This window comes from Oxyura jamaicensis, chromosome 4 (genome assembly GCF_011077185.1).
Source record: "Oxyura jamaicensis isolate SHBP4307 breed ruddy duck chromosome 4, BPBGC_Ojam_1.0, whole genome shotgun sequence".
NCBI lineage: Eukaryota > Metazoa > Chordata > Aves > Anseriformes > Anatidae > Oxyura > Oxyura jamaicensis.
The window spans coordinates 30,052,478-30,080,304 of NC_048896.1; the positions used below are offsets into that span (position 1 = coordinate 30,052,478).

Sequence of the window (27,827 nt, forward strand, 5' to 3'; positions counted from 1 at the left end):
CCCCTCCAGGTTGATCGGCTGAGAGGAGGCTTTGCGCGCTGATCCCTCCGGGGGCTTTAAAACAAAACCCGGCCCCGCGCAGCCCGCAGCGGCTCGGGGCGCCTCGGCGCTGGAGCGGAGCTGGGCACCGCGGAAACTTCGCTTGGAAAAGAAACCTCCACCGCTTTTCCCGGGGATCCACGTGAGAGCAGGAGAGCCCGGCTGCAAGATCTCAGCGCTGCTGCTGCATTTTTACTTTTTGTTCGCCTTGATACATATTTTTTTTTGCTGTTTGTTTGTTCTTACTTTCATTTTGGAACCGGTTCCCAGCTGCTTGGCTGAACTTCTGGAGAGCAGTGGACCTTTTATATTGCCTTCCTCTGTTTTAAACAAACTATGGACGCTTAAACTTTTCTCTTTCCCCCTCCCCCTCGCTCCTTAACCCCCACCCGTCAGCTCATGGGGCTAACACTGCAAAGCAGCCGCAGGAGAGCGAAATACACGGCCACTAGTTTATTTTCCCGTCTCCTAAGTTGCAGTTAATTCTTCTCATCCTCCTCCTCATCACCCGTTCTCTCGAGCTTTTTGGCTGCCGGGAGCCGATCTGCGCCTTGTTTTATCTGATTTCGATTCTTTTGTTGTTGTTTAAATGCCGTGCGCTGCTTATCTAGAGAGCGAGCTATATGGAGATAGAGGCATATAGCGAATGCGCGTGTGTTTCCATAAGACTATCAAGGGAGCAGATCAGAAGCAGCCCGGATCCTGACCCTGACTGTATGAATAAGTAAGCAGGATGCTGACGACTGTGTGTTAGTTGCCTGTAAGGTTTTCGTAAGTTAAAGGGGGACGGAGGAGGGGGGGTGGTGGGGGCAGACCACAGACAGAGCGTAGAGTAAGTGTTTGTGCGGGGGGGGGGGGGGGGGGGGGGGGGGGGGGGCCCTCCCACTTTTCCCCCCCCCCCCCCCGCCCCCCCCCCCCCCCCCCCACCGGGCTGCGGGGGGTGCCGCCCTGACACTTTTCCCTGCTCCCTCCGGCGTAGCCGCCGCCTCCCATCACTCGGGCTGCGCGGTTTGCCGTAGCGGACCCCCCACCCCCCCGGCTCCCTTTTCTGTCCGTCCGTCCGTCCTTCTCTCTTTCTCCTCTCCCCTCTCCCGGTGGCGGTTCGCTGATGTGCAGCCCGGATCCATCTTCCGGCAGCAGCAGCGGGACCGGGGGCGGCGGCGCGGCGGGAGGCGGGCGCGCAGCGGGGCGCGGAGCGGGGCGCGGGCAGCGGCCGCCGTCGCCTCCTCCTCCGCGGGAAGTTTGCCCGGGTTGTGGCAGAGGCGAGGGGACGCCCTGACGGCCGGGAGCTCCCCGAGGTCTCCTCGTCCACCCCCTGCACCCAGCCACGCGCCCAGCCGCTTCTCCCCGCTGGGCTGGGGGCAGGAGGGGCAGCAGCGCTCATGCTGCGCGCTGCCTTGCGCCCGTCTGACCGGGGCTGCCTGGAGAGCACCGGCTCTCCGAGGAGCCTCTAGGTGAAGGAAAAACAACAACAACAAAAAACCCAAGCCAACAAAAATAACCGAGCGAGCGAGCAAAATCCCATATCAACCAAAAAAAAAAAAAAACAAAAACAAAAACCAAAAAACAAAAAACTGTGGTTCCTCCATCCTTTACCCTCCTTTTTCAAGCCGGCGTGGACAGCTGAACCGTCCGCCTAATTCATCTGCGCCCTGTCCACCACCTCTCTGCCCGAGGGAGGATGAAAATGCTTTGCTGGAGGATGGCACTGTGGCTGGCCGGGTGGACTGTCTGTGGGAAGCCTTCCTCCTGCTCTGGCCTCGATTATGACTACACTTACGATTTCACCGAAGAGGATAAAGCCGAGGCGATAGATTATAAGGATCCTTGTAAAGCCGGTAAGTGACTTCCACGTCCAGGGCAGTTCCCCCCTTCTCCCCGGCCGGTGGCCGTGTCTCGGCCGCAGTTACGCCGTGTGTTTTGGGGGCAGGCCGGGGGCTTACCTGCTCCTCCTCGGGGAACGCAACCGGAGCCCCGCGCCCCGCTCTCTCACCTGGGGAAGGCGCCCGGGACCCCCATTGCTGCGCCCCCCCTCCCCTCCGTGCTGCCGGCAGGGAGGCAGAAGAGGCTCCGCGGGGGGCAGCGGGCTGGCCGAGGACGGGGCAGCGGCGGCGGGGGGGGGGGGGGGTCTCGGCAGGGCTCAGAGGTTTGCGGGCGGGATCGGGCCCCGCCGCGCCGGCGGAGAGCAGCCGGGCCCCGCAGGCGGCGCCGGAGGGCGGCGGCGGCTCCTCCCGGGCTCCTGCCCGCCCCCGTGGCGGCAGCGGGCGCCGCCTCCCTGGGCTGCCTTCTCCGCAACCTGTCACCCCTCCTCGTCCCGGCACCCCGGCTCCCAGGGCCGCCCGCGGGGCTGCGGAGCCCGGCGGTGCCTCGGGGCTCCCCGTCCGGGCGGGCGGCTGCGCTGCCCCCTCCTGCTGCGCCCTCCTGCTGCGCGCCCCGCGCAGAGCCGGGGCAGCCTCACTCAGCAAGGGAGCCCTGTCCTACAGCACGTCCTGATGTGGGGTTCCGGTGCCTTGCTCTAGGTATACAGCCCGCGGGCCGCTGAAAATATCGGCAGCCTCGCTCACCTTATAAGCCCGGTTCACTGGTGTTGCAGTGGACAAGTGAGTCTTGATGCGCCCTTCAAAACGTGCTGCGAGCCACGGTGGTGGTCCGCTCCCGACAGTTCTGGTGTCAAAGAAGTGCCTAAGTTTTCCAGCAGTCTCCTTTGCATTAATTAGTTATTTTATATTCTGAAAACTGGTTCAGCCAAAGGTTGTGTTCACTATGTCTGTGTGGTTTTGTTTAATTTATTGAGGAGAATGTGGTGAACATATATGCCAAATATGCAGACGCTATGTTTTCCTAATCACAAAAATATTTTGTTCCTAAGTGTGAATTGTTAGGTCCTACTTGCCTACAACTGAGGAGTGCCCAAGTTCAGAAAGAGTAGGAGCAACTGCAAACAAAACATTATTATTATTATTCCAATTAACACTCACAAATGTAAGTAACTGGTCATAATTAGGTCGAACTCTGTTTTCTGGTTTGTAATTCCTTAAAAAGATTCATACAAGTAGTTTTATTTAATGAGATATAAGCGTATACTCTGCTGTGGGATTTCTGTCATACTTCTTGGTTCGCAGTGGAAGTAATTAAAAATTACAATTTGTGACAGCATTTTAAGCTTATGCATGAAAGATGATGGTAAGACACTGTGGAATATGATTAGTGTTGACGATTCCCTGCCATCAATTTGTTTTGTTTAGTTTAGAGGAATAGACACACATTTAGAAAGTTTGGCCCATTTCATTATTTCTTGGAAGTTCTTGCTGCTGCTGCTGCTTCTTCATGAGGTGCTTAGAATCATAGAATCATACTGTGATAAGAGAAAGGTAGATGCATGAAGGATTAGTTGTACGTTGTTCCCATTGATCTTAAAAGCAATTGCTCTGAGTGAGGTTCTATAGTCAGTAAATAGCCCATTCATGCTATTTTAGTGTATGGTCATTCTTCAGAACTGAAAACGCATGGCACTTACTGCTGCACACTGTACCATACACCGATTGTTTTTGATAAAAAGTTAGAAAGTTTGACGCACCAATGTAACTGATCTTCCAAGACTAATTCCCAAATACCCTTCCTGCTAAATCTTCCCTAGAGGCTGCATTAGTACTAGCCTGTGAAGTCCTGATGCGTGCAATCCCCATCAAAGATGATTACAATTATGGATGCTCAGCCTCTTTTTGGAAGGTAACGCAAATACACATTCTTGCTAGGTCAGGTCTTACCATCTGGGGTGGATATAGGACTCCCATGGATAATTTTACTGATACCTGTCATTAGGATGACTTCCACAGTGAGGCTCTAAAGGAGGACAAAGCCAGGCTTCACACCTGGAGGCGTGAGTTATTCGCCTTCAGATCTGTGTGGCTGATCATGTGTAAAATAGCAGAATAAAATCAGATAATCCTTGCCAGGATTGTGTTCACCATATGCAAAATTTGTATCTTAGATATAATTAACACATGCTTTTCCTGCAGGGCCTATAGCTGGGGCTGTAGTAGTGCTCTTTTTTAACTGTTCAGGCTGGTAACAGTTAGGTTCCAGGTATAAGTGAATTTTGTCAACTTGGTACAAGGTGGGAAACACCCAAACTCAGTTAGGATTTTACTTAATAATGTACTTCAAAAAACTTTGGAGAGTCCCACGCAGTTTTTACAGACCTGCCAGAATAATTTCATCTACCATAATTTGTAAGCTAATAAAATCCTTTGAAACCAGCCACAACTAAGATCCCCTAATATGCTGATGCAAGTTGAATTTAACTGTATTTTAAGTTACTTGTATTCTGCTTTTCTTCAATCAGTAGTGTTTTCTGCTTAGTTTTTATTCCACAGACCACATAAAAAAATATTCATGGTCTCGTGACATCAAGCACAATACACAAAGCCTCTAGCCTATGGCTAGATATGGTTATAATTCTATGTAGATAACTATCTGTAGATGTAGCTCTAACTCTGTTGAATCACTCTTCTTTTGGTAGGCCCCCTTGCTGTTCCCTTTTGTGGAAGAGCTGGGGAAAACTACCAGAAATGGAAAGAAACAGTCTAAGATATTATATATATATATATATATAATATATATATATTTTCTTCAATTAGAGTATTTTAACACTTTATGAGAGAGGTCTTATTTTGTCTAGTTTGTTTAGAACCATACTGTTCCTCAGACTGGAAATTCCCAGAAGCATTGTAAGGCTTCTGTACATTTAAAAAAAAAAATGTTTCCAGCTTGATGAAGACTGAAATCTACAGATAACCAGAGTTTGATGGATGCAGAGTAGGGTTAAGAGTTGTTTCTGGAACTGATGTTCTCAGTCACATAAAAAACTGCAGCTGTTTATACAATAAACCCAAACTTCAGTCTCAGCAGTGAAGCCAGCACCTTGAGAGCTCTTGGGATAAGGGGTCTCTTGGAAGAGGAGCCTGGGGAAGCGCTGTTATGATGGTGCTTAGGAGAAGAGATACGGTAAGGAAGCTTTTGACACTGAGGAGATTAACTTGATGAGCTGTGTGGTTTCCTGTGTGTTTTTCTGCAGTCCTTTAGCATGAATTTGGGGTCATGCTACTTCTCCTTCTAACAAGTATCCTGGCATGCTCCAACAGCGGGATGTGATGTAACGCGGTTTCTGTGCTTCTGATGTCTCAGATATTTCCTTGTGTCTCTCTGCAGGATATTGCCCTTAGTGTTTACCATTGTGAAGTTCAAGTGTAAGGCATACTTAGTTTATCTTCTTAGATCTAATTTGCCGGAAGATGCAAAGCTGGGAATGCCATACTCATTGCAGTGCTAGGCTTTAAAGAATCTAGCAAGGTAGATCTACATTTGTATAAATCAGCTATTATGCCAAAAATTAAAATGCCTAATTAGATTTAAATGGGCACTGTCAAGCTTTTCAGATTGCAGTTTGCACCTACGTTTATCTCTGGATTCCTGAGGCTTTTCTTTTTTGTATTCTTACCACAGCTGATAATGAATTAAGGATATTGGTTGAGAAACTTAGAGAATGAGATGGATAGGAAAAGTTTCCTATCTTATAATGCTCATTTGTAGCCTGCACTTAGTTGGTATTAAAGGTTTTTTGAATGCTTTTGCTTTGTTTCATTGAAAAAGAAAAAAACAGAGAGTGGTATTCTGGTGTGATCTTCCAGTTAAAATGCTCTTGTTGACTTTTGAGAAATGAGGAAATGAGGCTTAGCTTTGTTGCATATCCATATCGCTGAGGTCTGTTGCAGCCAACAGGCAGCTGTCTATCCTGAGATAAGTCTCATTTAACATTTCTTCTTGGAGGTGTTTCACTTCCTAAGAAATTATTAAAGGTTTGGGGAATAGGCTCCAAGTTGATTTCCTTGATCTATTGGTTTTTCCCTGCTGTGGGCCTTGGTTGTATTTGCACCAGAAATTGTCTTGCACTAGGGATGTTTCTTCCAAGAAAAAATCCCAGTAGTTAATTTGCATGATGTTTTTTATATGATGAGAAACGTTTCAGCTGTATGCATGCTAATATGCAGTTTGGTAATATGAAAAATGTTAAAACCTCTAATTATACAGTTGGATCTTTTGCATAATTTATGTACTAGAGATCTTTTGTCTTTGTTTTGGTTATGTGGAAAATTCAGGAAGATACCTTCTGTGGTTTTTACTAGTACAGAGTAGTGCTAATACCATTTGCCATATTGACAGAGCGGTGGCTGTTCATGTAGCGGACTGACAGTGTAGGCAGCTGAAACAGGAACAGGCTCTTCTAAATGGTCTCTACTAAGTGGCCTCCATCCTGCTATGAATTGACTTACAGGGTAAATCAGACTACTGAAAAAGTTAGGTTTTTAAGTCATATTTCTTCTTCAGAGGTCTACACCATTACATTCTTAGTGATGCCCTCTAATGTGGTATCTCAATGCCTTTAAAAGAGATTTGTTCTTGTTCATCTAGATGATAGATGAACAAGATGAATAGATTTGTTCATCTATGCTTCACTGGAACTGGAAAGATTATTTCAATAGTGAAACTCAGGGAGAACTGTAGTAAATGAATATATTTGACATTCTAACTTTGTGAATATCCTTCTATACTAAAAGCTCAATTTCATGTCCAGACTACTCTCCATAGGGATCTGTCTCTGAATATATTTCCGGTGTGTCAAGCGAGTGACCTGTGAGGAGTGGTATTACATCACTGCAGAACAAGCCTAATTGACAAATCTAATTGAGCTTGGAATCAGGTCCCCCAGGCAAGCACAGGAACATTCACCACACCTGGATGTCTGCCTTATGTCATTCTTATTGCCCCTCTGGAAAACAGGGTTGATAGGCTCATGACATAATTCCATTCACTTCTTTTTGGAGAAAAATGGTTGCGTCTGTGGTGCGTGACACTGACAGAAGGGCTGTAAAATGGAAGAGTCAACTTCTGGCTCTCACAGGCTCAGGGGACCTTGTGGAGGAAAACAGTCTTTTTTTTTTTTTTTTTTTTTTTTCTTCACTGGATGCATTACAGTACTCTTTATAACAGTGAATAAACAAGAGGAGAAAACTCTATTCTTTGTTTAGACAATGTGTGTTTATCTTTAAAATAAAATAGGTTTTTATGGTCTAGCTTTAGATTCATGAAAAGTTGGTTTATAGAATGCTGAAAAATGTTGTGGTTGTACAACATTCTTTTTATTTATTTATTTATTTTCATCTGAAGGAAAGATAATGCTTTATGTATTCCATACAAAATCTAAGATTTGGGCTTTCAAAACTTTCAATAGGGTGGACTGCCTTTCATAGTGTTTGTCAAACTTTTCTCAGTCTCTTTGGCGTCTATCTAACTTCATTCTAGTCATCACTGGGTACAGTCCATTCCTCCCGTACCTGATCATGAGCAGCCTGTCCTTTCTGCTGCCCTTCAGAGTTACAGCCACTGAAAATGTGACTAGAAAAATCTTTGTGTATTTTTAGTTCTTTCTTTGTAGGATGTTTTTCTTTGCCAAATGCCAGTGGTTTATCTGTTTTAATGTATGTTTTAGTGTTTATCTGTTTTAATGTATGTTCATTCTTCATATCTTCTGCTCCTCTTTTACTTTTTTCACTTATCTTCTCTTTCATTGTTCCTATGACAAGTTTTCCCTGTTTTTGGATTTCCCTTCTCCTCTGAGCGTGCTTCCTACTTGCTTTTCAGCTTTTTTTTTTTTTTTCTTTTGTGCTGCCTGTCCAGTCACCTAATCCTCTTCTCTGTGTTCTCATGACTTTTTCTCTCGCTTGCAAGTAGCACTTATTTCCTCCAAATATAGCTTACAGCTCCTCATTGGTTTTTCCTTAAGACAGTACTTTGATAGTTCTGTAGCAAAGAACCATCTCTGTCCATGGCTGGGAAAAAAGAGGAGAAGGATGAGCGGGCTGTGCATGACCATGTTGTTGTGGGCCTAACAGTGGAGTGCTTAGTGGGCTGCCAGTGATGTCTCAAACAGTGCATGTCAAATGCTGAAATATCCAACTATAAATGTTTATACAGAACACATACGTGAACCTTTTGTCTCTGATGGACTCATGTACCTAAAATTCAAGATCTGATGTGAAGACTGTCCTTTCTGGTAAGTAGAAGCAAGAGTGCTAGAAGTACTTGAAATCTAAAACTTGTGTAAAAAGACACCAGAACAGGTATGCAACCCAAGTGATGAGTGGTTGCTCTCGCAGACTGCTTCAGAGAAAGTTTTTACTCATATGGATGCTCTCATGATTTTATTTGCCTGAGAAATGATCTGCAAGTGCAAATTTTGTGTGACTATAAACCTGTGAACATCAAGTGTTTGAAAATATTTGAGCAGATAGCTCTTACAGAGCAGGAATACTCCAAAGTGTAGGTTTGTGGGTTTTCCCTTCAATGTTTAAAAACAGATTGTGAATAAGACAAAAATACCCCCAAATCCATTTTTTTTTCTAAAATAGTTCCTGTGCTTTTTTTTTTTTTTTTTTTTTTTGAGGTATGTGAAATATGATGCATAATGGAGTGCTTAGTAGCCAGCTTCCTTGTTCTATATTTTATTGACAAGAAGACCAATAATTGACTAGGAAGATATTTTGATTTTTTTTTTTTTTTTTAATTCATGTTCTTGGTTATAGACTACACTGCAGAACAATATGCCTGCTCTGAGGTATACTTTTAGTCATTTAAAATGTATGAACATCGTTACCAACAATTTCTGTTATATGAAACCCTTTAAATTTTAATTTTGCTTAAATTTTATGTAAATAAGATGACTTTAATTTTAAAGTAGCCATAAATCATACTTTAAAAGTTGATGCTACCCAGCAAAATAAAGTTCAGCTGTGTCAAGACCATCTCTGTCTTGCTGTCTTAATGAATTTCAGTCCTCTTCCTACAAAAATTGAATGGCAGAGAGAGACTGTAGCATTTGAAGGGTGCAAATGGCTCTCCAGCCACATTGTGTTCCTCGGGTAAGCTCTGTGGTGTAGTTTAAATATCTGGTCTTGGAAGAAGTGAGGTGGCATGGACAACAGCTGAGAGGAATGTATCTAAAGAGCTGTGCGTATAGGTTACATTATTCTCATGCTGGTAGCAATGGTTAAACACATTCCTAGTAATAACTCTAATTGTTATTAAACAAAAATGAACACACTTTATTGGTGTCTGACATTTTAATAGACACATATTAAGTACGTTCTTACTGTCATGGGCATTGTTTCACTGAAGATGTTCAACATTTTTCCACTTCCCCCAATAAGCAGAAAGGATTTTGAATAGGGCACAGCAATTCTAGAAATAGTAGCCAAGATACAGAGCTCTTTTATGTTTCCAGATGATGTACCCAGAAAAGTAAAGTAAATCATTTCAGATGGTTCTTATATAATATCAAGGTTTATTTAAACAGTTTACTTGCACAGCCAGTTATATTTGATTTCAGGCAGAGTAGTTTTAGAACAACTCTGCGGGTGTGAGAACATGACGATGAACTGCCCAATTTCTCCATCTGGTAAAATGTCCTTATATTTATAACAAATTTGCATACATTTTCATTTTTTACTTGTACTCCCTTTTTCCCCCTCTACTCAACATTGCTCTTACGATCAGGCTCTTACCTCGCTTTTACTTGCAGGTAGGTTAAGCTTCACTGCTTGACAACTCTTTCCCATACTCGTTTCTATTTTACCCCTTGTAAAGGTGTGTATGCATAGAAGTCAGTAGATAAATTAGGTATTTTGTGTTCAGGCAATCTGCTTAACCTCTTTTTGACTAAAAGCATAATGTGTTTCAATGCAAAGCTGTCAGCATCATTATGAAGGCATATTAACATCTTTTACTGATCTTCATCTTAGTACCAGGATCTTTAATCTATCCATCTGCCAACCCTTTTGTCACCATAAAAACTGCTCAGTCTTTCTCTAACCATGCAGCTATACAAGATGATTTCAGAACTACGTTCTGGAATCTCTATTTTGTTGTTATTGTTATACTATAATAGCATTATGTTATGAAAACCAATATAGATTAATCTTTCATGCATGGAAAGGAATTATTAAATCAAAGCAAATTCAAAAAAACAGCCAACCAACCCTCAGGCATAAAAATACCAACCAAACCTTTAAATAGTTAAGGAATCAGGTTCATGCTGATGTTTCATTCAATGAAGTGTAGGTTATTGGGAAAACTGTTTAATGAAAATAGATTAAAAAGATACTCAATTTAGAAAACAAAATTGTAGAGAAAGGACATAATAAACATGCAATGTAAGGAATGATACAATAAGATTAAGGAAGAAAAATATTTTTTTTCTACTGTTATTAGTCTGTTAAATTCCAGGGTGGCAATTTCAGAGATGAGTCAAAGAGATATGCACCTTTAATACAACTCTTTTTTTTTTTAGGCTGAAGTCTGCTACTGGGTGCTACTGAGGCAGTGCTCAGATACGGGATTTGACATTTACATAGACAGCAGGAGCATCCAGTGCTCTGACAATTAATGGTGATAAGATTTTCAAGTGGATATTATACCTCAGGCTTCAGAGTTTAAGCTAGTTTTTAGTAGCTGGAAACCAGGATGAACCCTAGTGTGTGGCAAGATTATCCTTGTCTACCTACTGCAGATTCTTGTTCCTCTCTGAAGCAGCTGGTAGTGACTGCTGTCAGAGACAGGACCTTGGATGTGATCCAGTGTTGCAGTTCCTTTGTTCCTCAGCCTTTCATAAATGCTATTTCAGAAACTCAGGACTTGTAGCAAGCTTGAAAAATAAATGCAATTTGGCTGTTTTGGGAAGCAAATGAATTTCAAATTCAGTATGACTGCAAAGGCATTGAACAATATTTCATGAAAATGAACGTATGCAAGCCCACAAAGAAAACTGCATTTGCCTAATGTTTTATAGATTATTTTTGTAGGTCCAGTAGAGCACTTTCATGCTTACTTTTAAACACATGTATGCACTTGCTCACCTGATTACCTAAGGAAGCATCATTAAAGCACAGTTACTTGTAGAAGTATCTATTATAAGATCTTTAAAGTTGTGTATACAGGTTGTGTGGGTGCTTTTATATCTTTTATTTTATTTTGCGACACTGGGAAATGTTGTGTTAATTTCTGTGTTAAGCACGATCTAAAGGCTACTGAACTCTGTGGGAATGTTTCCAGTTACTTTAGAGATGATATTTATAGGTAAATAAGTAATAAAGTGCAGAGCTGACTAATTTACTGCTGTGTACTTGGGCTATGGCTCGCTTGTATTCATGTGCTCACATGCTTTTCACTTTAATGAAGGCAGTTGGATTTTTGCCCTAGTTTCTATAGATGTCATCACTAATACAAGAGTATAATGAAATCTTGCATTTAGTGACCTTGTGATTGCAGGTCCTTTCTTGCTGGACTGAGGTGTGAAAAAAAAATCCAGCAGCTTGCGACAGCATCTGATTTTTTTCAACACCCCCCATCCCAGAAGCCTCAGGATAAGAATGGATTTAGATTACTGTAGTAATTTATCAATCTTTAGAGATAGAGAGAGGTTTCTTCTTCTCATAGCTGAATATTCCATTAAATGTTTTATCTGATGAATGGCTAAGGATACTGACAAACATGATGGTTGCACTTGGACATACAGTTCCTTATCTGTGTAATTTCAAGAAATGTAGTCAAAGATAAGCCATTCGTTAAAAAAAATACTGCAGGCATATGAAACTGGTGTTGGTATAGTCTGTAATAATATCAGTCAAATCAGGTACTATTAGCTAATATTTGACAAGCACTGAAAGTCTTTTCAGTAGTTTACAAGACACCATTATTAAAACATTTCTTATCCCAGTCTATCACAGAGGCTTGCTAGAATCTATAGGTATATTGGAAGAGTAGGAGGAACAAGTGGAGAGACAGGGGTAGAAAATGTATCCTTTTCTTTAAAAAGTAGAAGAATGAGTTAAATGGTAAAATATAAACAGCAGAAAAAGTGTATTTTTTTTTTCCAAAGCTATGCAGCTCATTAATTTTGTGTTTCCAAACATCTGTTTTCTTTCTGATATTGTTTCTTCACTGTTTTGAACTTCAATCATGTCCTGAGTGAGAAATGCAGGTGATGAATGCCACTAGATTTGACTGAGGATTCTTGTTTGAAGGCATTCCTTTGCTTAGCTTTAGTTATGGAGTTTTCTGCACTTATTTAGCAGGGGAAAGAAGGAGAAAAATATTTCCCCATTATGAAAAGGTTATCCTTTTACAGTTCACAGACAACTTGATCCCTGAATACTGGCAGTGCTGGGGAGGAAAGAGTGTAGGACAGGTGTTTCTATTTTTCCGTTCTTTATCTGCGGTCATGAGGATGAAATGTTTTCACACATGAAATACAAGTGAAAATACAGAAACCCAGCTGAGATCTTTTGGATGTGTTCATTCATATACCTTTCCCTTGGAAGTAGTTGAATTAAGCGTGAGTTGTAGCACTAATGGATCATAGTTGTTGTGTCTACGAAAGTGAAACTTGGGTAAAGAAAATGTATACCATAGGTTCCCTTTTGCATTAAGAAAGAGAGGAAAAATTGGAGATGCCTCTGATCTTAAATGATGTTTATGGAAATATCCAGATCACGAGGGAGCTAAAAACTAAAATTATCTAAAGTGAAATGCAAGCTATTCTTTGGTAATTTAAGTCAACATTGTGCAGAGCCAGTTAGTCATGATTATTTTTTCAACTTAGACAAAATTATTTTTTCCTGGATAATTTTTGAGAGTAAAATAAAGTGTTAATTGTTTATCTGTATTATGGTACAGAATTCTACAACATGCAGTGTTTTCTTCTGTTTCATTGATCTAGTTATCCTAGAACCAAAGTTTTCCTGAATTATTTAGAAAGTCTTGATTATAAATGTAAATCTTCTGTCTTACCTAAGTATTAACAAACGCAGACTAACGGCCCTAGGGAAAAATAATCAAATTAACATAAATATTAATACACACTTCCAACTTCAATATTTTATAGAAGAATAAAAATTTATTGATCCTTGGTTTCTGGTCACGTACCCTGGTTTGGCTTCATGGACCTAAAATGTCCTAGGTCATTTCAGTGGAGAAATTCTCCTTTCCTCTCCTTCCAACAAGCAGATGATGTGTCACGGAAATCAGCAAAGATCTTGATAAGATATTGAATCCACTTGCATGTGCTAAAGAAGCAAATTAGCATCCTCATTCTTATGTGCTAATCAGTTCTGTTTTTTTTTTTTTTTTTTTTTAATGGCTGTTCTGGTATCAAGATAAACCCTGTCAACAGCTGGCCCTCCACTCCAAAGGAGAACACATGGGCAGGATGTCAGAGAGGTCCTGACTTACTCCTGCAGAGACAGAGCCAAGTGTAGGACTTGTGGCTCCCCCAGAGCCTTTCCTTCCTCCACTCTTTATAATCAGTTTGGGATTTAGTTTTCCTTCCTTTTTTTTTTTATTATTTTTTTATTTTTATTTTTTTTTCTCCCTCCCTGAAGTCTCAGGTGCCTGTGTTCCTGTTTGGCAAGGTGCTTAGAGAAGTCAAATGGAATAGGCAGACACCACAGAATGGGATATCTACAGGGAGAAGATGGGTAAAAAGGTAAAAACTGAGGTGCAAAAGAAATTGATTATCCTGCACTGAGCCCTCTGCAGCTGTGGATAGGCCATTTCCAACATAAAATTCTGTGAGTCCATTTTAACTGCTCTTGGTATTCAGCTGCTGTTAAGGCAGTAACTTTTAATTAAAACAATGATAGGCATATCAAAATTCCTAAAGGTATATTGTTCCAACATACTATTCAGATAAATATGGAGGAATTGTTCTCACACAGGCCTTCTGTTTTTACTTTCTCACACTGCTTTGGATTTTCCAGCAGCAGTTCTACCTGGTAAACTGCCATAGCTTATAAAGATGGCATTTCTGAAAGTTAGTTAGGCTTCTTCTTTGTGTAAGGTTGGTCCAAAGAAAGTAACTATGTTCCCCTGAACCACCATACCTACAGCAGCACTGCCTTGTTTCTCCACTCTGGTGATGAGATAGAGCAGGTCCTGTAGGTGGGTTGTGGAAGAGCCTGCACTAGTGTTACTGGCCTGAACTGTGGGCCATGGTGTGGACAGTATGGGAGCTATGCCCATGGCAGGCATCAACAGCAGTCAGGGAAGGTATTGTTATTTTTTCTCTTTCTGATAAATCAGTGTCTTTTTAAAAATCTCGTTTGTGTTTCCTGGCACATTTATGCAGGAATATTAAATGCCCTATGATTCATTATGTTTATGTGCTGATATGTTTCAGGCTGAATTTTTCACTACATTTCCTTTTAGAATCTCTTGTTACTTCTAATGAGATGAATGGCATGGTGACATTCATCTCAGGACAGAATTTGTACCTGAGGAAAAATTAAATTTAAGTATCTCTTTTGGCAGAGGTCCGTTGTACCTCACTACCTGGTTACCTCTTGTCTAGTTTTTATGTTTTATGATGTTTTAATATATGTATATATGTAGGCATTGTAAAGGAAGATTTTTTTTTTTTTTTTGAAGTGCTATTATGCTAGACTAATTTCTGATCTGTTTTTAAACAGCTGTTTTTAAGAAACAATTAATTAGCGGTTGTTCATACACAATACAGAAGAAGATACAGTATTCCCTGCCTAGGAATACTGGTCTCTGTCAATTGGGTGCAAAGTGAAACTCATTTAAAATGTTTTTTTTGTTGTTCCCCCTCTACAGTGGGGAAATTATATAGAAAGATGATGTAGCACCAAGGGCGAACATAGAGGAACTGTTCAGAGCTGCAAGCCAAAGTACATCATTAGGAACACTGCTATTATCTGGAAGTCTGACTTCCTGTCTCAGTTTCCTTGTGGGTCTCAATGAATGGCAGAAGAAATGGAACACTTTCCTGCTTGGCCAAAACCTCTGCTAAATTACTCCTTTGGCTACAAGCCATACTGTGTTTGGGAATAAATGCTGCAGCTCCCCCCCGAGTCTGGAGGGTACTTGCTGCAGCTCCTGGGGCTTGAAGGAGCAAATTTTAGGAAGTCTATGCTTGCAAGACAGACCCAGCCATTCTGTGGATGTTGTAATGCTTTAGGTGTCATTTGTACATGTGCAATTATTATTAGTGATAAAGAGTAGTAGGCACATTGCCATTTGTTAATGCAAAATTCTATGAGAATTAAGGGGTGTTAAAGAAATGAATTATGTTAGGTTTTTCATATTGGGTCAGTTATTTTAATATAATGAAAATAAAATGCTGTGCTTTACAAAAATTACCAAAGGTATATTTAAAATAAATATACTTTTAGACAGGCATTCAGTTCAATAACTAATTTCCTGCTTTTTCTTCCAAAAGGTTTACCACATGAATTAGTATACACATTGAAGTTCTAAATATAGTTTTATTGAAGAGTATAAAAATAGCGTAATAAAGATTTTTTTGTCTGCATCTTAAAAATGAATCATACGTGATGAAACATAAGTTGCAGACATCCTATTAAGTGCTGTTTCCATATAAGATGTATCTTTCTCATTCTATATATAGAATAGGATTTTTTTTTGATCACTTTCATCTCCTTTTATTTGTCATCTTCGGTACATTTCCTCTAACACATAGAGCAAAACATTCAGAATCCTATCTTCACTCTGATTTAAATTAAAGCTGCAGCACCAAACTTTCAGTTCAGTTGATGTTGTCAGCTTTTATACTGTCTATTTTCACTATATTTGGTATGTAAGGTATCCACAGCTGACTCAAAGGAAACTTAATGAAATGTATACCATTTCCCAGTAGCCTTTCAGCATAATAGAAGAGATACTAAGGCAGTGTTTAATATTTTTTTGGCTTGTTTTGCCATATGCATCCAGGAGGAAAAATGTTCTTGATTCACTGGAGACAAGAAACGCTCACTGTAGTTAGCATTCTATAAGTGTTGCCTTTCAAACGTTTCATTCTTGAGCATCTGCCCAGTTGGAAATCTGGGGAGAACATGGTAAAGAGGACAGAAAAGGTTAAAAGCTATTGGTATATTTCAGCAAGATAGTATCGATTAGTTTGTGTTGTTTCTTCCCCACTGCTCTTATTATTCTATCTCATAGTTCTTAGAGTTCTTATCTATCATTCATACTTTGCAGAATTTTAAGTTAAACTAAATTGCTGTGACTTCCATGGAGTGGCACCAGAGTGGGTGATATGAAACTGTACTTTTCCTCCTGGGAGGGTTGTCTCCTTTTTTTTTTTTTTTTTTTTTTTTTTTTTTTTTTTTTTTTTTTTTCCTGCACAGGCCTGATGTTGAGGTCGCTGTTGCTTTCAGTGAAGTAGGACAGGAGGTTCATGCCCATCTTGGCAGCAGGTCCTCTGGCAGCTGTCCATCATCAGTCCTCTTTGGAAAGGCAACTAAGCATTTTCTGACAGGAGCTCCTCCAGGCTGACAAGCAGTGCTCCCCACATTGATACCTGCGTGCTTTGGGAATTGGCACTAGTGGAGGTAGAGTGGATGGCATTTACCGAGAATTCTGAGAGTTGTCTACAGAAAGGTGGAGATTGCCTTTTTTTTTTTTTTTTTTTTAAGTTGTTTGATATTTAGGTTCCTCATTTTGCAAACAGAAAGTTGATAGTTGTCACTTACTACTTTTTCCCCCCGCCATCAATGCCGCTTTGCTCTTTCTGTTGCCCCTAAGGGTCAGTTCTCTCCCAGCCATTCTTTCACATATTTCCTCCTGATTCAGAGGAAGAGGGAGAAGAGACTCCTGTGCCTCCGTCTGCTGTTCCCAGGGGGACACTGGTGAGATGCCAATGAATGTTCCTTATCCTTTTTTGAATGGCACAAAATGTAAGATTTTAATGAACATATGGGAGTAATGTTGATGTGTGTTGTTAGTGTCCACAGTTAAGAATTTGTGGTTATTTTAAAAACGTGACAAATAGTTCCACATAATAAATGAAAAAATGCACCTCCATTATTAGACTTCTTTTTGAGCTCTAGGGAGATGGAATAGTAAATAGTCCAGAGGGCAGTGTGAATATGTGTGCAGGTAGTACTAATGGATGTATATATATTTAGGATTGTGTAAGAATGAGGCACATTGTAACTCAATTTTAAAGATACTCGTGTTACTGGACGGTAAAGTTGATGGGTAATTGAAAAAAACACTGAATATTTAAACTCAGTTCAGTTTTCAGACACAATCAGACACAACAAAATAATATTACATACATTAGAATGTATGACTTAGTTAAAACTGCTGCTCAGGTGAGGATAATAAAATTATGCTTTTGGTTATAGACAGGGAAATATAGTTTTGCCAAGTATAAGCCAATTGATTGGATAGTACACAAAACATTGCCCTGACATATATTTAATATAGTTGTGCAGAGTCAAAGTACCTGTGTTGTTCATGCTTTGCTTCTTGCAGAGATTGGAGTAGCCTTTACGGAAGGGTCAAATTCAGTTTCATTGTAAAGCCAAGTTATTTCTGTTGTCTTCAGTTGAAATCTGCAGCTGGTTTTACCCAAGGATAAGTTTGGTTAACCAACATCTTATGTTGTTAGTGGTTCTGTTAATTTGTTTGTGTGGTCATTTTTTATCTTACAAGGTAACTAATAGAGGATTGTAGTTTTGATAATATGTTTTCTTGTAGCAAGGGTTATGTTGCTTCCATATTCTTTGACTCTGTTTTTCTTTTGTATGCTTTTATGTAGGAGATGCTATTCTCACCTCTTGTGATCTAAATGATTTCCTGCAGTTAAACAATGGTGTTCTTTCTGGAAGAAAATTCCAAGCTAACAAATTCTGCTATTGCATGCACAAACAGAGCAAAATTTGTCTTAGCTATTTATCTCTTTTCATCCTGTCTTGTGAAGCATGATTTTGGGTCCAATATTGGATGTTTAGCTTTCAGCCAGATTTGTAATGGTGTTAAGTAATGTTTGGCTAATTATGTTTTACCAGTATTGCACATCGTTGGATTAAATAGCTGTTTAATGTCTGTATTCAATGTCGTATTTATCTTATGATTTTGTAGACAATACACTGTCCTGCGAGTGTGAAAGGTGTTACTGTATCTGTGTGTAGATTGGCCAATAGATTGTTTGCCTTTGATATTTGGAATATAGTCAGTATTAAAATATGATATTTTCAATGCACTTAGTGACATATCTGTGAGGAAAGCTTGTCAGTGCATCATTGGCTGGTAGAAGTGTGACTGAGATAAAAATATTCCTTAGGAGGACTGCCTGAGGGAGGTGGTTGAAGTTTGGCCTGACTGGAGCTGTCAAGTTTCTTTTCAACAGAGAAGTTAACTGGGTAGTAAGAAACTGGGTAATTCTAATTATTCCTGTTGTATAACTTACATTGCATTTTACTTTTTATATGTATGGGTAAATGTGATTGTATTTTATTTTAGATCATCATCTTAGACTTAGGATACTTACTGTACTAAGACATTGCAAATTTTGGTTGTAAAATGCTTGTTTTACTCATGCTATTGAAATGAACACACCTGGTTGCAAAGTGATACTTCAATCTCTTTTGATGAGTTCCATTAAGATCAATTAAAACTGAGGCTATTGGAACATCTAACTGCTGTGTATGCTGACAGAGAAAGTTTGATAAACTGTAACCTGAAGAAGTGCATGAACTTGAGTTTTCATTGTGAAGATTTTATGGAATTTGGTAATATAAATGAAAAATGGGAAATTGCTGTAATTATTTGTTCTAGATAAAATCTTGCAGAGGCATTTGCCAGCCACTTCTCTGGCTTATAAAACAGCCTAACATTATTAAAATAAGAGTAGTAAAATCTGCCTGGGGGATACTGTCCTGTTTGAAGATAACTTGCTTTAGAAGCTTACTGCTCTATGTATTCTGCATATTTTTCCTGGAAACAAAGTAAGTCTTTATTTTGATCCAGTTACTGTACTTGCAAAAATATGTTTGTGGTATAGAAACTCATTTTGTAAAAAAACTAATCATACAGCAGTGAACTGCAGGCACAGTGAAAATGTTGATACAAGTAATAAGAACATTACATAAGTTGCTCGGTCTCCTAAATAGATTGCTTCATGCCTGTTTCACATAGGGAGAAAACAACTCTCTGTACTCAGTAGCTGTAGCAGTTAACATTTCTTCTGTTGCTCAAGGGCTGAGTTTTTCCTCAGTTAAGTCAGTGGGAATTGACTTAACATCCACTGGCAAATCTGTCTTGGAACTCTGTTACAATAATAGTTTGGAAGAGATCGAGTTGACTGCAAGGGAAAAATGAGCTGTCAGCCATATCTTATCCAAACATAAAACATGTTCATCTAGTAATACAAGAAATGGTTAGTATTGAGCTAAAGTATTGATGGGCTATTCTGTGGGAGAGTGAAAGCAAATTGTCCAGTAAAGTGCAACATACATCTGCCTTCAAAACCACGTTTTTATTTATCAGTAGGAAAGTGTTTTTGCCAAATTGTCTGCCCAAAATTGTAATCACCAGTTCAGATTTTGCAGGCACTTGATGTGCATTCGTTTTTGTTTTGATTTTCCAAAGCACACTGCTTATGTTCTCCACATATTACCAAGGACACCTCTTTCACTAGGTATAGTATTCCCATCATCTAAATGTGTATATTGCTCCTGTTTTGAAGTGACAAACAATGATGTTACCAATGTCACTTTCAGGAATCACTTCCATGAACCCAAGTGTTGAACATTCACATTGGGCTGCCCAGTAATCACCCTAACCAGCTGGACTTTCTGTTTAAAGGTGAAAACCCCCAAATGTTTCCAGTTGCTTTGTATTGTGCAATGTGAAACAGTGAGACAGTGGGTTGTTTCTATGTTGTATCTGTCATCTAGGGTCTTACTTTCCGATCTGGCTGCATGGTTCTTAGCTTCCATTGGCAGCCTGTGTTGCCTGTTGACAGTGCCCAGTGCAAATACTCTCTTGGGATTCTGATTCCTTGATAAACAGTGGTTAAGATGGATCAAGAAGAAAGTGTTGCAAAGCTGGGGCTGGGAGGGAAGGGGGGAGGAATCCCTGTGTTTTGTGCTGTGGGAAGGCAATTACTATTCTTTCAGCCTCTCAACATTTGGGCATGGGAAGAGTGGGCAATACTGATCAACATGTTGGGGCCAGTTGTAGGAGGATGAGCAGTCAGATGCAAGGGGAAAAAAGAAACGATGCCTTTGCTGTGCAATTGTTGGGTAATTCATAGGGAAGCTAAAATTCATTGTAGTCAATTAAACTGTCTCTGACACAGCTGGTAATTCTTCATGTACGTCAGGAATACATTTTTGTAACATATTCTAAAACATAAAGGTTCCTTCTGAGTTTGATTGCTTTTCCAGATAGTTTCAGGTTCAAAAGAGGCAGTGTAGCAGTTTCTCACTTTCAGAGATACATATCTAATCATCTATGTAGGTCTTCCTTTTCACAGTCAGGACAATATGTAGGTATTTAAAAAATTCAAAACAAACCAAAAAAAAAAAAAAAAAAAAAAACACACAACTGACCATACAGAGCTTTTTTAGATCTGTTAAAATACTCAGCAGAGGTCTTTATCCAAGCTAAATCCCATTAGTTTTGTTCCCAAGGAGTTTTGTTTGTTTTGTGGGGAAAAGGCCAGAACTCACTCTTAATTTTTTTTAATTTTGTAAATGAAAATTTGGAGAGCAATTTTTTTGATCAGGCACACTCATTCCTGAATAGCCATTGAAAGATTTTTTTTATACTGTCAGCCCATCCCAGACATGAGTGCATGTTGTGGAGTCAGACTTTTGTGCACCAGCAGTCTGCAACAGGACATCACCTCCAGCTCGCCTGAGAAGCAGGCCTGTTAATAGCAACCCCAGCAATAAAAACTTGAACCCTGACTTCTGAATAATCAGCTAAAGTTTCTTCAGTGTAGGTCTGACCTTTGCCTTCCATCAGTACAACAAACACTCCATAAAACAATAACAGATAACTAACTTTCATCTTACAAGCCACACTTATTTATGTGAAAAAAAATATGCTGTGTAACATCTCCTCTTTGTATCCAGTATTTTTCTTTTTCCTTTTTTTTTTTTTTTTTTAATGAACTACCCCTACAGTGGTTGTAAGTTGTAAGGTTGCTGGTTTTGTTGGCTATATTTAGAATGTTCCTATTATGTTTTTCTTTTATTTTCCTGTTTATTTATGCTGGCTGAAAGAACAAAATTAAAAATTTTCATCTCAGGTTGAAGCATAATTTGGTGTGATTGCTCAGCTTCTGATCTCACTACCAAGAATGTCTTGTTTTAGGAGTTGATAAAAAAAAAAAAAAAAAAAAGAATTGGCTCTGTTTCACCTCAGTCACTCTTGGCAGTTCTTCATCTGCTCTTCTGGTGTTTCCATCTGCTCCTTTACTCTGCAGTTTCTTCTTTAGGGCCCAGTTCAGTACCAACAAATGCAAATGAGTGAAAAACTCACTGATTTTCCAAGGGTACTGGTTCAGATACAGATGCTATTCTGCATCCCAGTCAGAATCTTCCAGTAGTTTCTCATTGCTAAAATAGAGAATGTGACAATTTCCTGTGGCTTTGAGTAGTCCTTTGTTCTTCCTCCCTCACAGGTGTCCAGTGATTGAACCTAGCACTGTATACCTTACTTAAGAAAACAGATCTATAAAATTAAATGAAGTATATCACAACAGATGAGAAGTTGTTGTTTCTGAACATTTTGAATGAAAGCTCTTTTAGTTAAAGAGCAAAGCTTAAAACACAGGGTTTTCTGAAAAACTCTTTCTACTTTTTCTTCAGCAATTTAAAACTTGTCCTGTTCTTTAAGCATTTTTTTTCCAAACTTAGAAACTCCTTGAACAGTGGTTACTGAGCCTGTATAATCATTCTGTTAGTTAACATAAATCACCTTACTGTGCTATACAGAAAAAAATCACATGCATGAGTCAGTCTGCTTACTTAGATATTGTGCTTTCAAAATCACTTTTCGTTTCATTTCTTTTTCACCTTGGATTTTATTTTCTTTTACAAAATACACAATCAAATTACAGCTTACTAAATCATCTAGCTGGTAAAAATGTAATAGTTGTTTGGCATTTGTGTGTTGATAGGCACTTCTCATAGTGAAAACCATGCATTTGCAACCCTACTTTTAGGAGGCAGCTTGTCTAACTGTGCAAAGCTCAGCTGTAAGGTTAAGTAAAGAAGGAAGAAACCAGTAGTGAATAGATGCAGAATTAATTGACTGATTCACTGTTTTTCTCCTAATTTTTTCATCCACTCATATGATGTACATATGAAGTAATAGTCCGGTGTTTGCCTAAGAATGACGTTACAACAGTCACCCACTGAGTTAAATTTTTTTTTTTTTTTTTTGCTATATGGAATGCTGTCAACTTGTGTAAAAGCTTTTTAATAACTTTAGTAGATTAAGTGACTCTTTTGTTCAATATTTTTATGTACTGAAAAAAAAAAGTATTTAGGACATACCACCCAAAACAGCTCTTGTTTTCCTTTCAAACAACCTTTTTTTTTTTTTTTATAGTTAATTTTTTTTTTTTTTTTTCTCTCCCATTTATTGTTAAAGATGGGGAAAGTTAGAGCAGAATCATATAGATTTTTTTTTTTTTAAATTCTATTTCCACTTCACTTTCAAAAATACCCATAAGCACATGAGTGTTTTCCTTTGATAAATAAAATACTTGGAGTGCGAGATTCAGCCTCCTCTGCTGGAGAGAAAGGATAGAGAGCCTAAAAATCCTTTCAAGCTTAAACAAACAAACAAACAAGTTCCAAAACTAATGTTTTAGTGCATCAGCTATTCTGTGTGTTTCCAGGCATAGTGATGTGGTCGCTTCAGACAAAATCTAGAGAGAAGTGTTGCACTGATTCATCTTTCATTCCTTCCACCCCAAATCTGCCTAAGCCAGCTTTTAACACTTCCCACCGCCTGTGAGACTTGGAAGCAGCTCATTATTGCTCTCCCAGGTAACTGTGCCTGGGGCAGCTGTTGGAAGAAAGTTCTCACCCTGTAACTCCTGGTAGAGTGGAGGCGGGGGCACTGCATCATTGCCCAACAGAGCACAGTGGCTGGCAGGTCTGCGTAATCTCCCCTTCTCTGTGCCTTGCTGCCTAAATATACCTTGTTCTTTATGTCAGTTGTGGAGTGTAAGAAGGTATTTGATATATGGAATCTGTCTGGGATGCTGCTTCTGTCGTATTTTCCCAGAACAGAAGGGGAACATCGTTTCTTACTTTTTCAGAGTGGTAATGTATTCCCAGATTTTAAGCCCCAAGGGTTTAAATTAAACTTTCAAATTAAACAGTTGGCCATGCCACAAAGAGAATATTGCAGGCAGGTGTGGTGCCTGCCATCACTGCCACCAGTAGGTCCTGAAGGACCACTACCTGCTGATACCATGATCAGTGAAAGTGGTTGGTGGCTGGTCTGCTCTCTGCATTGCCATGAGGAACCTCTCTCAGGTAGGGAAGCCAACAGGAGGAGAGCTTTCCCAAGATGTTGGCAGGGAAGAACGATCAAAATGAAAAGATTTAATTCCTCCCTTGTTTTTGGAGAAAGCATGGAAGTGACAGGTTTTTGGAGTTCCTGGGGACAGGAACTATTGCTGAGTGAGGAAGAAATTTTTGTGGGAGGCACCTGTATAAAAGCTGACTGGTGTGCATTACAGTTTAGTATGGTAAAACTATACAAATAGAGTGGGGAAGGAGAAGATGTTATCAGAGCTCCATTTACTTTTACTCCTTTCTTAAAAGCTTGGAGAAAATTTGCCATTGGCTTCTCTGCAGCCAGAATTTGTCCTTTGACTCTTGTTTTACTTATAACTAGTGAATCATTGTCCTAAATACTTTTGTTCTGACTCAGTGTGAAAATTTATGGTGGTCAGCATCAGTATTTTTAATTTACTGGGTGTCACTGGGTTGGAGTGTAAATCATTGTAGACATATATATATAGCACTGCCTAGAGGACAACATTTTGAAGGTGGCAGAGTAGTGGAGCTGTTTCTCTGGTGATTTTAACTTACTTTTCAGTTGGACAGCAGCTATTTATAAATTCACAGTTATGTCTGCCTTGAGTCCAAGATATATGATAAAGCCAGTAAAAGAATAAAGTTGAGAAGGTGCCTGCATAAGGCTTGAAGGCTCAAAGGGAGAAAAATATCTTTCCTGTGGTTCTGTTTTTGTTGGGGAGTGCTGTGTGTATAATCGTATTCTAGTCACGTATTCTACCTTACTCACTCTGATAGTGATAAAAAATATAATCTCTTTAAAATTATTTTGTTTGTGGAGTACCTGAGAAGTTCAAATGAAATGTACTTTGCACTCTGTATGAAAAACGATCTCTTTCAAATTTTGCCCAGGCAAATGCTATATTTACATGGGTAGATATTTGGCCTGGGAAATCATCTACAGTGCTCAGTGCATGTGCTGGTATGTTGCTATTGACAAAAATGGAAATTATGGTGCACACAAAATATTTCTTTCAGGGACTGTGTGAGGAGCTGTTCTTGAAGAACTGGCCCTATAAGCACAGGGGTTTTTACAGTTCTCGTGGCAGTATTCCAGTGCTTGCTTTAGGTAGGAACCCAAGCTCCTATGAAAGATGCCACTGTTACTTCATACCTGATTCCAAAAATTTTCACTTCACTATTGTACAAAAATACAGGATAAACTGTGATGCTTACTCTGATACTCAAGTTTCTGATACAAAGTGGAGCTGTTATAGCAGTTATGTTTGTCTTGTGGGTGGGTGCAGTAGCTGGAAAAAAAAAAAACAAAAAACAAAAAACACACTAACAAGAAGTTTGTCAATAAGTAAATATATTTCTGGAAAAATCATGTTGATAACAGCTTTTTAATTAATCTCATGAAGTAAAAGGAGCTCACATGCAAGTGCTCATTTTTTTTTTGCTTTTATATATTTGTCTCTTTAGGAAGACATGCTATGTGAATTATAGGGGGGTTTAGATTTCTTTGTTTCTTTTCTTTATTTTTATTTTTCTTGTCCTTTCAGTCCTATAAGTGTGTCCAGTGGCCTTGAAACTGCACCCCGTGGGGCCCAGAGCTCCCTTGCCTTCCTCCCAGTTTGTCCAGCCCCCTTCCCCACAATCTCCAAACTCTGTCGGAGAATTGGCTTAGCATGACAAAAAGCCTCCAAACTGCATGCAGGCACAAAATATTGTCACAAGAGAAAACAACATGCTACATGTGTGAAATCAAGTGTGAAAGCAAAAAAATCTGTTTCTGGCTAGTCCCTTGGCCTGTTCAGGGCACAATGTGCTTATCTGTGAAGCGCCTTGCCCATGTATGGTGGCAGATCAGGTCAAATAAATAACAGTCAAAACTCAAAGTTCTTTACTCTGGCAGTAAATTAAAGTACATGAGAGTTTGCTTGTGTAGAAAGTTAGATGAGTTTGTCAGACCAGAAATAAGGCGATGGAAAATACTTTATCCAAATACACTTGTGCTGAAGAGAGACGGTTGATGCCAAACCCTTGATCAAACCAAAGGCCCACAACTGTGGTTGACACCAAGGGTGGGTGTGAAGTTCAGGGAGAGCCAAAAATGAATGGGGATTTTTCCCTCCAGCAAAAGGACATTATTTTGCTTTTGTGCTTTGTAAATGAAATCACGCAGGAGGTAATGAAGCTTTTTCATCCTGTTGCAGTAGTATTTTATTGCCTTGGCCATAAGGGAGAGGCTGGAGTTAGCACAGAGAAGACTTCCCAGGTATAGCAGGATAGTATTGGTAGCATGATGTCCCTGAGCTCTTCTAAGCAGCTGAACCTGCAGGGTTGGTTTGATGTGGAGTAGGATAGCAAAACATATAATCTTGGGAAAAATTGTATCCAGTCCTTTAGGAATTTCATTTGCTGCGTCTACATTAGTGAATGATAATCCTTAGTCCCTGAATACTAAGGCTGTGGAGTGGCTGGTGTCTGTGCTAGTAATTTTCTTTTCCTCCAGCAATTGTGGCTGTATCTGAGCTGCCTACGGGGCAGTTTTAACTGCCCTGTCCTTCCCAGAAGTTGCTTAGGGACAGCACTGTTTGGAAAGGGCCAATTTCACACCAGGAAGCTTTCCAGCAGTTTGCTAATACACCCTCTATCACCTGGGACCCTTCCAGACATTAATTTACAAATCTGCATGTAATTTACACATATTTGTAGGTGTTTTGAGTTTCCTTGATCTATAATTATTCATTGATATTGTTCAAGTAGCTTCATTTTCTGCTAGTTGGCTGCATCATCCCTTCTGAAGCAGGTCAGTTTTAGAAAAAGTTGAATGTGGCAGACAAATGATGCATAGAAAAATGCTCCACATATGTAATTGCTGAATGCTTTAAAAGTAAAGGGTGTTCGGGGGATTTTTTTTGTGCCTGGTTATTTTTTCCTAATTTTCATTTTTCATTCAGAGCACTGCATGAAAATCTATAGTAGAGGGAATGGTGAAAATCTCTGTTGGAAGGTGATAAAGAAGAGGCATACAAGGCAGGAATGTATTTTGTTAATAACTGGAATACTTTGGTATAGTAAAAAGAATTGTGATTTCTGCCCACGTCTAACTTGTGCAGGTGCTCAACTGTATTTTTTGTGCCTCCTTACTTTTAACCCAGTGTCCTATTTTCTGGATAAGAAAAGGAGGTTTCACACCCCTGTTAGGGAATCTAGAGGGGTTTTGTTGATTATAAAGCAAGGAAGGTGAGGTGAAAGTAAAAAATCAAAGGCAACAGAGAAAAAAATTAGGAGAGATAGACACAGAGATGGAAGTTATAAGACAGGAAAATAGGAGAAAAGAATCTCTCTTTACTGATGTTTATTGATCAGGAGGTGAAAATTAAAGTAAATGAATAAAATAGTAAGGGAGAAACTCATAAATTAAAGAATCCATTTTTTGTACTTTACACAAATATAAAATATGAACAAGCTATAAAAGGGATTGGAAAGGAGGGGATAGAGCGTCCTGAAAGAAAACACTTGTGAGATTCAAAAGGCAAAGAAACTAGAGACCTCCTGAAAGCCAGATTTTCAAGACAGAAGGTGCATAGAGTTCTTCACCAGACACGGGTTGTCCGGTGGCAGGAGGATTGTCGGGCACCTGCCAGGAAAGGGAGCAAAGCACTATGAAGGGAGCGTGTGCACTGTCATACACACAGATGTTTATTGTATGGAAAAAGGGAGTGCTGCTAGAAGAAAAAAACAAAGCTTGTCATGCAGATCGGTGGTACATTAAAGTTGCTTTCACAAAGATGTTCTTCTGTTCATTTTGCACCGGCACAGAGTAAGGCAAGTGAAATTCTCTTTGCTAAGTGTAAATTTTGGGGCTGAGTAATTGCCTTTATTTTTTCCCTGTGCAAGTGAGTTCATGTGATGCACGCCCAGATTCTGGAAAAAGCAAAACAAAACAAAAAAAAAACAAACATTAGTTGATCCAGCCATGGCTTGCCTATGTTACAACTTGTTAGTTCAGTGTGATGGTTAAGGTTTTCCGTTTCTTCTCATTCTGCATGCAGAATATTTAGAAATCCCTTCTTCCTTGTCATGCAAATACAACTGTCCTAACAGCTGGTAGGATAGGGAAAACTGGCTGGGGGGAGTAATCAAACAAAGCATTGTGTACCTGCAGCTCAGTTTGGGTGTGTGGTCCCTAAAGTGTTCTTCTCTCAGGATCCCTGAAGTGTACACCTCTTCAAGGGACTGCAGTAACACAAAGGCTTGGGTACACAAGGGAAGTGTCATAATTAAATTAAGTAGGTTTAGAGATCAGTTTAGTTAAGCTGAGGCATTGCCTTCTTTAGACATTCTTGC

The 27,827-nt window shown here is 39.8% G+C and overlaps 1 protein-coding gene across 4 annotated transcripts in view; it reads left to right on the plus strand.

Moving 5' to 3' along the window:
• Positions 1 to 16: 16 nt before the first annotated feature.
• TLL1 (tolloid like 1) overlaps positions 17 to 27,827 on the plus strand; it is a 132,356-nt gene continuing 104,545 nt past the window's right edge. Inside the window, exons 1-2 of one of the 4 annotated variants that reach the window (XM_035325312.1) lie at positions 17 to 799; positions 1,650 to 1,877. In XM_035325312.1, coding sequence (XP_035181203.1) covers positions 1,721 to 1,877 — 157 coding nt within the window. In that variant the 5' untranslated portion in view covers positions 17 to 799; positions 1,650 to 1,720. Of the gene's footprint in view, positions 800 to 996; positions 1,574 to 1,607; positions 1,878 to 27,827 lie in introns of those variants that run through there. The other 3 variants (XM_035325313.1, XM_035325311.1, XM_035325314.1) reach the window with 3 other exon arrangements.